The sequence below is a fragment of the Conger conger genome, chromosome 1 (genome assembly GCF_963514075.1).
Source record: "Conger conger chromosome 1, fConCon1.1, whole genome shotgun sequence".
In the NCBI taxonomy this organism is placed as follows: domain Eukaryota; kingdom Metazoa; phylum Chordata; class Actinopteri; order Anguilliformes; family Congridae; genus Conger; species Conger conger.
In genome coordinates this window covers 77,700,212-77,714,069 of record NC_083760.1, presented here as the reverse complement: position 1 = coordinate 77,714,069, position 13,858 = coordinate 77,700,212, and the positions used below count along the sequence as shown (strand labels likewise).

The 13,858-nt window shown below is 40.0% G+C and overlaps 2 protein-coding genes across 4 annotated transcripts; one reads left to right on the top strand and one right to left on the bottom strand.

Annotated features, from left to right (window-relative positions):
* Positions 1-1,273: 1,273 nt before the first annotated feature.
* Positions 1,274-9,069, top strand: grwd1 (glutamate-rich WD repeat containing 1). The gene is made up of 7 exons (XM_061236888.1): positions 1,274-1,523; positions 1,804-1,921; positions 2,037-2,199; positions 4,590-4,803; positions 5,730-5,875; positions 5,976-6,167; positions 8,580-9,069. Exons 1-7 carry the CDS (start codon positions 1,313-1,315, stop codon positions 8,886-8,888), a joined length of 1,353 nt encoding a protein of 450 aa, XP_061092872.1. The 5' UTR covers positions 1,274-1,312; the 3' UTR covers positions 8,889-9,069.
* A 193-nt stretch (positions 9,070-9,262) lies between these two features.
* Positions 9,263-13,379, bottom strand: cdc42ep5 (CDC42 effector protein (Rho GTPase binding) 5). Of its 3 annotated transcripts, none has more exons than XM_061236898.1 (2): positions 13,212-13,379; positions 9,263-11,860 (listed from the first exon to the last, which is right to left on the bottom strand). In XM_061236898.1, the coding sequence occupies exon 2, from the start codon at positions 11,853-11,855 to the stop codon at positions 10,917-10,919; it is 939 nt and encodes a 312-aa protein (XP_061092882.1). In that variant the 5' UTR covers positions 11,856-11,860; positions 13,212-13,379; the 3' UTR covers positions 9,263-10,916. The 3 variants fall into 3 exon arrangements, with proteins under 3 accessions (XP_061092882.1, XP_061092891.1, XP_061092899.1); XM_061236907.1 differs by having other exon boundaries at positions 9,263-11,857; XM_061236915.1 differs by having other exon boundaries at positions 13,288-13,366.
* Between the last annotated feature and the right edge of the window lie 479 nt (positions 13,380-13,858).

Below are 13,858 nucleotides of genomic sequence, written 5' to 3'. Positions count from 1 at the left end.
CCTTTGATGTACGTATGCTTCACATTTGATGACAATGGTTCCGGTTCACACAGTACTTCCAACAATTTTTTCTGCCAGGGCCTATCAAAACACAAATTTGAATTTGCAAAAGCAAAAATTCAGACAGAGGCCCATCTCTTTATTCCCCCTCTTTGTCTGCTTGGCTCATTATCACCCCCTCCTCCTTCTCAGATGTAGGTGATACATCCCTGCTCTATATCTCAGCATTTCAAAAGAGGTCATTCAAAGGATGAGGTCAAAAGGTTATCTTGTTCAACCCCGGGATGCATCCTACACAGGCTTGCTCTGTCTTCAGGTTAGAAGTCATTTTTGTGAAGTAACATACATCTTAAAGGAAGAATAAACTGTCGTTGCTAGGAAACGGTCAAAGTCCAATCTCCAATCAGTTGTAAAATAACTCCAAGAAGGCATACATACATACATCTTGCTTTGTAGGCTATTTTTTCTAACAAACTGGAACGGTGCTATTCACTATATAGTGTTTTCCAGAACTTTCTACGACCTATAGATCATTTTTTGGTTCTTTCCTGGTTACGTAGAGAGTATACAGACATACTGAACAACAGTAAAATCATAGAAAATATATGATAGACATCATTATCAGCAATAAGTCATAGAAAGTATACAGACATACTGAACAGCAGTAAAATCATAGGAAAGATAAAATGTCAAATGCCCCAGTGGTAGACAACAGATATGCTTGAGCTTGCAACGATGTAGGCTCAATGCAAAATATTTTGCACATTTGATTTTCATATTCACTGTTAATTAACCATGGGAATCAGTACAATTGGACTGGGGGCATCAGCAGTCACTTCTCATCAAAATACTGTCCTGTTCAGAGCTGATTGGTTCTTGCATGTCCAGTGCTTTTCAAGTCTTTTAACGGCCTAGTGAAATTGCACCACAGACCTGTTGTTAAAGTATTTTCAAATATTTCCATTAAATCAAATACTTAGACAATTCAGTATTTTAAGACATATTTGAAAGTAATTGCAAATACATGACTAATTAAATGTATGTATTTAAAATACAGTTGGTAATGTAAATACGCTGTATTAAAAATACTATTCATAAATAGTATTTAAAAGTAATTAAAATACTTCAAATTTGTATTTGACCCAGGTCTGCTCTCCACACCAGAGACCACACAGTACATCGAGAGAGGCATAGCAACCACAGCAGTTCAATGATAGCAACACAGCAAGCTATCTCAGCAGCGATGACTATTTTCCGGTTTACGTCTTCCCAGACTTCCATGTGACTGTTGACTACGGTGCCATTTTCTAATATGTCCGCCCCCAAAGAAGACACGTTTTCCAACGAAGACGGTGAAATGGAGGAGATGGAAGCGAGTGACAGTGATGACGGGATGGAGGAAGAGAAAGATGCGGGAGAAGGACCAAATAAAGTTTATGTCCCCGGAATAGAGCCTCTAAAACCAGGAGAAGAGCTTGAAATGGACCGGTCTGCCTACCGCTTGTATCACGAGTGTCAGACGGGTGAGTAAAGTTACGAGCCCAATGCTGATTTTTTAAAAATGGATTTAAATCCGCTTCTCTGTCTTGGCAAGGTACGTTTACATTTGCTGCCTACTGATATTTGTTTGACAGTAACAGTTAGATAGCTAACTACCGCGCTAGCTAACTTAGTATCACCCAGATGCAAAAAAACGTGCTAACTAGCTAGCTACAACAAAAATCCAGGAATCTGTTTTCTATGTTTAAATTCCGGGGCATCATCATTTGTAGATCTCAACACTCTTTTCCTGCTTATTTCCAGGTGCTCCTTGTCTTAGTTTCGATGTGTTGAAAGATGAGGACGGAGAAGGAAGGGAACAGTATCCCATGTCGATGCTACTGTGTGCAGGTACTCAGGCAGAGTCCGCTAACCTTAACAGGTAACGTTACTCTAACGAACTAGGCATTCATAGAAAAAGAGATTCCACTCCCTCATTTCCTCCCACTGTCAATACTACTGCCTTACCTCTCTCAGAACTAGTTTTCTTTTTTCAGACTCCTTGTCATGCGCATGCACAACCTGCATGGCACAGAGAAAGAGAAAGAAGAGGAAGAGAGCAGCGATGGGGAGAGTGATGATGAAGATGATGATGAAGACAAGAAGCCTCAGTTAGAACTGGCCATGGTTCCACATTATGGCGGAATCAACAGAGTTAGAGTGAGTGGATTTTCATTTCCACATTACTGTTATTATAAGATAAATTATATTTTTATATGTGTATATATTCATTTTTAGCAACTGTATTATCTGTTGTATTATCTGTTTTCACAACGATGAAGTTGATCTCAATATACACTCAGTTAGCACCTTATTAGATATTTATTATACTTATTTTTTAGACGTAGACGTCTTCTACCATTGTAGCCTACCCACTTAGAGGTTTGACACGTTGTGTGTTCAGAGATGCTCTTCTGCATACCACTGTTGTGATGCGTGATTATTTGTGTTACTGTCAGCTTCCTGTCATCAGCCTTTTCCTCTGACCTCTCTCATTAACAACGCATTTTGCTGTTGCTTACTGGATGATTTTTGTTTTTCGCATCATTCTCTGCAAACTCTAGAGAGAAAATCCCAGGAGATCAGCATTTTCTGAGATACTCAAACCACCCTGTCTGGCACCAACAATCATTCCACGGTCAAAGTCTCTTAGATCACCTTTCACCATTCTGACATCTGACATTCTGAAAAACAGCTGAACCTCTTGACCATGTCTGGTTGCATTTATGCATTTAGTTGCTGCCACATGATTGGCTGATTAAATAATTGCATTAACAAGCTGGTGTACAGGTCTACCTAATAAAGTGATCATTGAGTGTATCTACTGTGCTATACACTCAGTGGTCACACCTGCTTGTTAATGCAAATCGCCTGCTCCTTCAAACAGGAAATCATGCGGCTGCAACTCAATAAAGCATGCAGACATGGTGAAAATGTTTAGATTTTTAATAGACAAGATGTATAATATGATTGGTGGTATGATTTTTGGGGCCAGACAGGTGGCTTTTGCATCTTGGAAAACAACTGCCCTTCTGGGATTTTCTTACACTACAGTGTGTTTACAGAGAACAGTGCAATGAACAAAAAACATCTAGTGAGAGGCAGTTCTGTGAGTTAATGGGAGATGTCAGAGGAGAATGGGCCGACACATTCAACCTAACAGAAAGGCCAATGTTCAGGTAAGAGCGGTTTACAACAGTGATGTGCAGAAGGTAGTCTCTGAACACACAGCATGTTGAGCCATAAAACATAAGACCTACAGCAGCAGAAGACTATGCTGGCTTGGGTTCCACTCCTGTCAGTTAGGAACAGGAAGACGAGGCCCACATGCCCAAATGTTTCCTGGTCTGAAAAATCTTGATTTTTGCAGCAACATGCAGATGGTAGGGGTCAGAATTTGGTCTAATCGGCTAGCTAATACTAACTGAGCATTGTTGCTGACCATGTCATGTTCTGCGTCTATTCAAATGGGTACTTCCAGCAGGATAATGCACCACATCACCAGGCACTCATCATGTCAAACCATTTCCTCGCACATGACAGTGACTTCAGTTTACTCCGATGGCCTGCACAGCCCCCTCAATCCAATAGAGCACCTTTAACATGAGGTGGAATGGAAGGTTCATAGCGTCAAAGTGTGGCCCGGAATCCCAAAGGAAATGTTTCCAGTCCTTATTGAATCCATTACGATAAATACAATGTGCTCCAGAATTATTATACATGCATATACTACTTGGTGAAATAGCCCTTTGCTTTCTGGAAAAAATATCAGCAAAATGTGTATATGTATAATCTTTCAAAAGCTTAATTCTGAGGCTGTATATGCAATCACAACCATATCCACAATGATGGAACATCTTCAATGATCTTGCTAACACGCTAGAGTGGCTAAGCAGTTGCACATGCTACATCATCAGAAGCTGGGGAAAGAGGACTTTTCATAAAACCATAGCAAAAGTACATGGATGGATTGTATAATTCTGGATGAAAAGGTGCTGTGACAATCATTGTACACTTAGTACAGGGATTGACTATTTAGCAAACTGTAAACATGTGTAGTTGAAGGCTGCAACAATACATTTACATCTATAAAGGATAGCATAGGAATGTGGAGACTTGCGAGAGCACTGCTCCTGGTCTGCTGTGATAATGGAGTAGCATGTGTGACTCTTTAGTCACTTTAGCTTGTTATGCAGGGACCACCAACTGGTTAGTGCAGTGCTTTTCAACTGGGTCAAGCGAGATGCTTTGGTTGTGCTGCACTTATGCCTACCTAATGGGTAATACAAATTTAGTTATGATTTTGATTGGATTGGTTAAACAATATATACAAGTTTGAACAATTGTGCTTTTGAGACCAGTTCAGCTAAGAATTAACGTGCTGGTGGCTTCTATCCAACAGATTACAGAATACTTGGACAGTACAGTCATTGATCTCCAAGCAGGTTTTGAAATGTTTTATGAAAACATACTGTAATCTGTGGACTTTTTCCCTGTAAAAGTCCCTTTCTAATTTACTCTGTGTTTCTACATGATTCAAATTAAACCAGCTGATCCAGCATGGGGAGCTGTCATTGGCTGCTGTGTGGTCAGAGAAAGGTCAAGTTGAAATTTTTAACCTCAGACCACAGTTGGAGGCTGTTCATAGCTCAACTGCCATGGCAACGTTCCTGAAGCAAGAACAGAAGGAGGCCACGCCCATGTTTAGTTTTTCAGGTCACATGACTGAAGGCTTTGCCATTGATTGGTCATCCAAAGTACCTGGTAAGTACTCTACAACAGTATAGACACTTTCGGTCATTTTAGCAAATATATAGAATGTAAAGATTAAATGACCTGTGCATATATGGATGGTAACATTTATGCCAATATCAGACTATAAATATGAATCATGCAGGTCTTGAAAAAAGGTTCTTCATCTACCATTCACACTAGTCTGGTTATGCATAGACTAGGTTTTGACTAGACTAGATATGTATAATATTATGCTGATCTTCACATAAAAAGTTGCAAGTTGGGGGAAAAAAGCTTCTTCATGTACACATTCATGTACAATCTATTATTTTTCCTGTTAAATTCAGATCATAATATCTGCTGAAGTGCATCCCAAAGATTTAATTTCTACTGTGATTGTCATGGATAAAATACATAACACTTCAGTGATACAATGGATTGTGAAGATCAAATCTTGAAGCACTGTACGATCTTGAATGGAATATTAGACATTAGAACATAGTGGTCACTTTTGCATGGTATGACGGCCACCCAGGGGAGAAAATGGCAGACAGGTTTCACTGTATTTTCAGAAACCATCCCATTTGTTTTAGGAAATGCAGAGCAGCATCTTGATTTAAATGCATGTTCTATTTCACAGTAATTGTAAATTACTATTTCAGTATGCAGGGTCACAATGGGTGCCCTCATTGCAGGGATTCCCAAGCTTTGTCATTCAACCTTGCGTTTAAAAAAGTGTACATTTTCACACTGACTTATTCTCGAAAGGGCAACCGTATCCAACTTGCTATTTAGTTGCATTTTCAGTCATTGAATCTCAATTATATGAAAAATATTAATATGAAGGTGTGTCTGATGGTTATACAGGTGGTAAAGGAAATGCTAATTGCTCATGGTTATGCAGAGTTTTCTATTGGAACAAACCAAAAACAACAACAATGTAACTATGCTTAAAGGTCGCTTGGTCAGTGGGGACTGCAAGAAGAATATTCATGTCTGGGAACCACGAGAAGATGGGGCTTCCTGGCAGATTGATCAACGACCTTTCAGCTCACATACCAAGTCAGTAGAGGACCTCCAGTGGTCACCCACAGAAGCAACGGTAGGCTAGTTTGATCAATGTGTGGACTAGAATAGAATAGAAGCAGCATAATTGCATTTAAAATGGTAGAAAGTCACAGTTTTCTTTCTTTTTATAACAGGTTTTTGCATCCTGCTCAGTGGACCAGTCCATTCGCATCTGGGACATCCGTGCTCGGCCTAACTCCATGCTCTCAGCTGATCAGGCCCACTCCTCAGATGTGAATGTAATCAGCTGGAATCGGAGTGAACCTTTCCTTCTGTCAGGGGGTGATGATGGACTGCTGAAAGTGTGGGACTTAAGGCAATTTCAGGTAAAGAATGATAACCTCCTAGAAAAGGTGTGAATGTAAAGATTAGTCACATTTGCATATATCAGCACTGAAAGAGCGGGAGACACTACAGGTGCATCTCAAAAATTGAATATCATGGAAAAGCTTTTTTTAAATTTTTTATTATTTCATTCAAAAAGTGAAACTTTCATATATTCTAGATTCATTACACATAAAGTTAAATATTTCAAGCCTTTTTTTGTTTTAATCTTGATGATTACGGCTCATGAAAATTACAGCTCATGAAAATGAAAAATCCAGTATCTCAAAATATTATAACATTACATTAGACCACAGGTGTCAAACTCCAGTCCTGGAGGGCCGTAGTGTCTGCTGGTTTTTGGGGTGTTCTGGGTTCATTCAAGTCACTGATTGGTTAAAGTATCTACACGCCTTGTTCTCAAGGCCTTAATTGGCAGCTGATTGAAAGGAAACCGCAAAAACCCGCAGACACTGCGGCACCCTGGGGATTCAGTTTGACACCCCTGCATTAGACCAATCAAAAAAAGGATTTATAATACAGAAATGTTGACCTTCTGAAAAGTATGTTAATTCATGCACTCAATACTTGGTTGGGCAATCATGGGGAAGACTGCTGACTTGACAGTTGTCCAGAAGACACTCATTTGATATCAAATCATATTCATGGAAAGTTGACTGGAAGGAAAAAGTGTGGGAGGAAAAGGTGCACAAGCAACAGGGATGACCGCAGCCGTGAGAGGATTGTCAAGCAAAGCCGTTTCAAGGACTTGGGGGAGCTTCACAAGGCTGGATTGAGGCTGGAGTCAGTGCACCAAGAGCCACCATGCACAGACATGTCCAGGAAATGGGCTACAAGTGTCGCATTCCTAGTGCCAAGCCACTCCTGAACCAGAGACAACATCAGAAGCGTCATACCTGGGCTGAGGAGAAAAAGAACTGGACCGTTGCTCAGTGGGCCAAAGTCCTCTTTTCAGATTAAAATAAAATTTTTCATTTCATTTGGAAATCAAGGTCCCAGAGTCTGGAGGAAGAGTGGAGAGGCACAGAATCCAAGTTGCTTGAAGTCCAGTGTGAATTTTCCACAGTGAGTGATGATTTGGGGTGCCATGTCATCTGCTGGAGTTGGTCCACTGTGTTTTATTAAGTCCAAAATCAACTCAGCAGTCCAGGAGATTTTAGAGCATTTCATGCTATGTTTGCAGACAAGCCTTACGGAGATGCTGATTTCCTTTTCCAGCAGGACTTGGCACCTGCCCAAAACCACTAGTAACTGGTTTGCTGACAATGGTATTACTGTGCTTGATTGGCCAGCCAACTCGCCTGACCTGAACCCCATAGAGAATCTATGGGGTATTGTCAAGAGGAAGATGAGACACCAGACCCAACAATACAGATGAGCTGAAGGCAGCTATCAAAGCAACGTGGGCTTCCATAACACCTCAGCAGTGCCACAGGCTGATTGCTTCCATGCCACGCCTCATTGATGCAGCAATTCGTGCAAAAGGAGCCCCGACCAAGTATTGAGTGCAAAAATTGCTGCATCAATGAGGCGTGGCATGGAGGCAATCAGCCTGTGGCTTCAAGCAACTTGGATTCTGTGCCTCTCCACTCTTCCTCCAGACTCTGGGACCTTGATTTCCAAATTAAATGAAAAATTTACTTTCATCTGAAAAGAGGACTTTGGACCACTGAGCAACGGTCCAGTTCTTTTTCTCCTCAGTCCAGGTAAGACGCTTCTGATGTTGTCTCTGGTTCAGGAGTGGCTTGGCACTAGGAATGCGACACTTGTAGCCCATTTCCTGGACATGTCTGTGCATGGTGGCTCTTGGTGCACTGACTCCAGCCTCAATCCAGCCTTGTGAAGCTCCCCCAAGTCCTTGAAACGGCTTTGCTTGACAATCCTCTCACGGCTGCGGTCATCCCTGTTGCTTGTGCACCTTTTCCTCCCACACTTTTTCCTTCCAGTCAACTTTCCATGAATATGCTTTGATATCAATGAGTGTCTTCTGGACAACTGTCAAGTCAGCAGTCTTCCCCATGATTGCCCAACCAAGAATTGAGTGCATAAATGAACATACTTTTCAAAGGTCGACATTTCTGTATTATAAATCCTTTTTTTGATTGATCTTATATTCTAATATTTTGAGAAACTGGATTTTTTATTTTCATGAGCTGTAAGCCGTAATCATCAAGATTAAAACAAAAGAAAGGCCTGAAATATTTCACTTTGTAATGAATCTAGAATCTATGAAAGTTTCACTTTTTCAATGAAATTATTGAAAAAAAAAAACTTTTCCACAATATTCTAATTTTTTGAGATGCACCTGTATATGGTGGTGTAACTTAAAAACATTTTGCAGCCATACAATAACTAGCTCTGATAACTTTCTTGCATCTTCCCCTGACCTTCAGTCTGGCCGACCAGTTGCCACCTTCAAACAGCACAGCGCCCCTGTGACATCAGTGCAGTGGAACCCGCTGGACTCCAGTGTCTTCGCTGCCTCAGGTGCCGATGATGTCGTCAGCCAATGGGATCTTTCTGTGGAATCATGTGACGCTGGAGCAAACGCAGACTCCTTGAAGGAATTGCCACCACAGCTGCTGTTCCTGCATCAGGGCCAGACAGAAGTGAAAGAAATCCACTGGCACCCGCAGATTCCAGGAGTTTTAATCTCAACGGCCTTGTCAGGCTTCAACGTGTTCAGGACAATCTCCGTTTAGCTGTTGTGTCACTCACCCTCAGCTTTATCAGTGTATATAACATAACTGTTCATGCATCTTGACTCTTTCTCCTTTTCATTTGAAGACAGTGGCCATGTTCTGCTTTTAGGGTTTCCTTCAGAATTCAGGGTCTTGTGCATGTGTCCTGTGTAATAAAACTAAAATATTCAAATTATCAAAATTGTTTTAATTTTTGTTTATAAAAAATGGAACTTCACTGAGACTAATTTCTATAGGTAAAGGAATTCATATTTGAGAACTTTAAATGTTAATGAATTACTCAAATGTGATATGCTTTTGGAGCTTATTTAAAGTTAATGAGAAATTGCTGAACGGATTACTATAGAGTACACAAAGACAACATGAAACAGTGATTGATGCAGGTAAATATTTATTCAAGGTAAACAGATCTCTGATAATCTTAAGATTTAGTATTTTAAAATCATAAGAATATCTTTGGGGGAAACCAAAGAAAACCCCTTTAAGGAATGTTTATACATGCGATCCAAAAAACCCCAAAAAAACTTTCATATAGCCATTTCTAATTGTGCCTCCCATACTGTATTCTGTTCTTACTGAGACCTAGTGTTTTGTGTTTACACTTAGCTATGCATTTCCCCCACATCACTCGTCAAAGCTTTTATATTACTGCATGAGCCAAATGTGTTTTTCTTTTTTTAGTAGAGCTCTAATTAGCTTACAGAAAACACATACAGCTTGAGGACAAAGTCAAGTACTGTAGTTACCATGTGAGGTAAATCTTGAGCCACTGAATTGGTTAAAAGAACAAGTGAATTTGTCCATTTTGAATTCATGTGTGTATATTTAGTCTTAAATAGTACAATCAAACACTGATGAGTTTATCTACAATCCAAACAGAATTGTAAAAAAAAAAAAAAAGGGAAAAAAGTATGATCATTCTCAAAAATGTATTTACCCATTCCTGTTCATTAACACCTTGCTTTATTGAGTAGAGTTTTCATTGCTTGGACTGTACTTTCAGAACTGCTTCTTAACTATAGCTTCTCATTTGCATTTTAAACCATCTTCAAACCTCCATTCAGTGCCTGGGGTTCAAACCGGATAATGTGCCGACACAAAATGTAAGACCCCCCCCCACCTGTAATGAAAACACACTGCAACTCTGGCATTAAATCATTGATCTATCAAAGTTTCTCATTGTATGAAAATGTAGTGTAGTGAAACCAGCTTCCAATTAGATGCAGCAAAAGGATCGAGGTATAGATCACCTAGGTTAAAATATATATATATTGTATGCCTGTGATGCCGACTTCTGCTGAGCACATTTTTCACAAGACACAAATACTAAAAATACAAACAATTTTTCTAAAATTCCATTAGTGGTAAAGGTGGATGAGGGATCCTGCCATTACTAAACATGAAATACTCTTCATATCAGAAATGACATCACAGGTCTCTCAAATGTTTTTCAGACTAGAGTCCAAACTGTCCAGGCAGACCACTCTACATGACATGGCATGCACTAAGAAACGGCCATGTCGACATAAAATACATTATTGCTCACAAGATTCATTGTCCATGATTAATCTTCAATATTTGCATTCTTTCCACTCAACCTGTTCAGTTCAACAACTTGCACTTGACTAGGAAAATCAGAGGGCAAATGTATACACAGTAATGGGGACATGCCTATCATGTGAACCCAAACCCATGTTCTTATAAAGATTACCAAATGCTCAAAATACATAAATATTCTAAAATAAGGGCAATAAAATTACTGCATCACTGAAGGATTTGAATACAGTGCACAGTTCGATAAAGGGGGAAAATGCATACAATTAAAATAAATTTGTGATCTTTACATTTTCCAGTTGCAGTTTTAGAATGGAAAATTCTCAGGTATACTTTGGTCCAGCTCCCTTTAAAATATATATATATATATTTTTTTTTTTTTAAAGGAGGAAAAAAAGAAAATAGACATATACTATACATGATTACAGAGGACAAACACAATTCTGCTGGGTCATTGGTCCATCTGATCCATTTCTATAGGCCAATCTCATCATCAAACTCATCCTCAAAGGTGTAACCTCGCTCATTGCCTGTTCCCTCCTCTTCAGAATCCGTCTCTGAGTGGCAGTCTTCCTCTCTCCTTCTGTCCAATGGTGTGACTCCCTCATACTCTGAGCTGAGTGAGGAGGCAGGGCTTGGGGGGGATTCTGCCAAGTGATTGGTGGGCTCTTCCCCGTCACTCCCCCTTATGGTAGGCTTGCTGTCAGTCCCAATGCCTGCCTCACCCTCTTCCTGTACAGGACACACATGCTCTGCCTCATACACATCCTGCTCCAGCCCATAACCTTCTTCCTCACGACCAATAATTTCCTCTCTTTTGTCACTAAACCTCACTTTAGGCCTAAGCCCCACCCCTTTACATTTAAGACTACTTCCATCTGAAAGTTGCCTATCTCCCTTCTCCCTAAACTCTTGCCCATCTTGGCTAATCTCCCATTTAACATTCAACTCATTTTTAGCGCTTAAGAGAGACTCCTCTGCATTTCCACTAAGCTCTATCTCTCCTTCACTCTGGCTTGGACTAAACACTTCCTCCCCACCAGTAGTGGTCCAGGCAGAGTCCAGTGCTAGTCCATCCATCACTCCCAAAACATCTCCCAAAATTGACGGACCCAAGTCCAAATCCAGGTCCAGTGACAGAGAAGATACAGATTCTGAGTGTTGCAATTCACAAGACTGTGGGCTGGTGTCATTGGTAGTGCCATCGCTGAGCTGTGCTTCAGAGTTGGTTCCAGGAACCGCTGGGACAGAGTTTGAGTCGGGTGGACTTTGGCCATGAGTGGACAGGAAAGAAGTGTCCCCAAATGCATCACCACCTCTCCCTATGTGCATAGTGTGGCGAAAGTCCCCAAGGGGAGCTGAAATCATGGTGGGGTCCAGGCGATGCCCGCGAGATGACTTGTGGAGAGGCATGACTGCTGAGAGAGTGAGACAGAGCGCAATTGAGGTTAATACAGCCACACAGGTGAGCACATTACAGCAGTGTTAGCCTCCATGGTCAGGTCTTTAGTACAGTAATTGAGCACACAATGCAGTGTGAGATGTTAGTGTGAATGTACCTCCAGGTGAACGGTTACAGACAGAGAAAATGACCATGATACATAAATCCTGGGAATTAAATCGTCATTAATGACCACAGAAATAGCCAGGTGGTAATTTGTGCTTATTGCAGTTTACCTTTACTATAATTCAAGGCTACGGACGGAAGACATTTAAAATGTAATGGTTTGAGGAGTGTGTGAAAAACAAATGAATCATTTTGTTCCGCCAGGGTTACAGCCGTGCTTGGACTTGTAGGTAAACCAAATCTGTACAACGCAAGCACATACTTTCGAATTCCTTCCCCCGGGCTGTGTAAGGAGACGTCCACAGACCAACATTCGTTTCCCAACGAACTTTTATGTAAAAGGCTTTCCATAAATATTCCGTATCATGTCTGGCTAATATTCAATAAACCAAACAAGGTACACATACAGTTAGTTAGCGACTAAAGAGTGAAACTGTTATTCATTCATTCCGCGCATAAGAGCGGAGAAGATTCATTTTAGTTGGCGATATCCCAGCAAAGACTGCTATAGTCGCCCACAATTTGGGGGGATCGTATAGTTTAAATAATAATAATTATAATAATTATAATAATAATAATAATAATAATAATAATAATAATAAACCACAAATGACGACTTGCTAAATACCATTATTGTATCATCAAGAAGCTACAGGTGAGCTAGTCTTGGTAGTCCGCCAGGCGGGTTTTACGTCAATATTTTCCATATTGCACAAGTTAGCTAGCAAATTAAAACTATCAAGGTCTTAACAGAATACAGACATCTTCCCATTTTTATAAGTGATAGAGATATTAATAATAGTCATCATCTACTCCGTTTAGAATAGACAATTGCGAATATGTTCACGCGCAAAGTCGACAGATGACGGGAACTTATAGTTATCTTTACTCATGTCCGCCCCACTCATTTTGTAACCAAAAAAATGTGTACCCCTTTTTTCTCTCTTCCCCTCCCCCTCCGACATTCCAAAATTTTTCATTTGAGTTTCAATTATGAAATTTAGAAAAATAACAATGAGGATGATCAAATAGAACAGAAACAAACCTTTGTGCTAGTCACAAAATTTGCTCGGTAGCTAGCCAACTTAGCACTGACTTAAGTTAACGTCAGCTACTTCTAGTGAGGAATGTTACCTAGCTAGCTAGCTAATCAGTTAGCTAGTAAGGCATCAAAGTAAGCTAGCTGATTTAAAAAAACTTACTTTGTTACGCGTAGTTTGGTTGTTCGCTTGCTCCCTTCTACCCAATTCACTTTTCATCTGGCTTCCCCTCGTTTACCTTCACTTTTCGTCTTTTTTCTCAGTCTTTCCTTGCTTCGTTGCTTTCTTTTTAATATTTCGTTTTTCCCTTAGGGATGGGCAAGGAAGTGACGCGTCTTTTATTAGGGAGTGTTTACAACTTCAGCTAGGCAGTGGGAGAGGGAGGGAGTGAGGAAGAAATGTTTTGTTAAGAGTGCTCAATGCTTTAAGAAATCTTTCAGTCTTTCTCTGTGCATCAAGTAACTTAAGATAATTAAGCTAGGTTTCAGGTTATGAGTTAATGACGGATTGATGAAGGTGTGAGGACCAGAGAGTTATAAAACATGTTATTTACTTTGTTATGTTATGTTATTTTATGATACAGGTAGGCTATGCCTGTTCGATTTTTTGTTTGTCAGATGATTTTTGTCAGAGCGACCTTTGTCAAAATGAGCAATATATATCGTTTTTATAATATTACAGCCAGGAGCAATCAGAACCATAACCTAAGCACAAACAGGCAGAATGAAAAGTTACTTTGTTTAAAATAGTTACTTTGTTGAAAAAAAAGAAAATAGTTATCAATATGAAAATAGCACCAAATCTTTGAC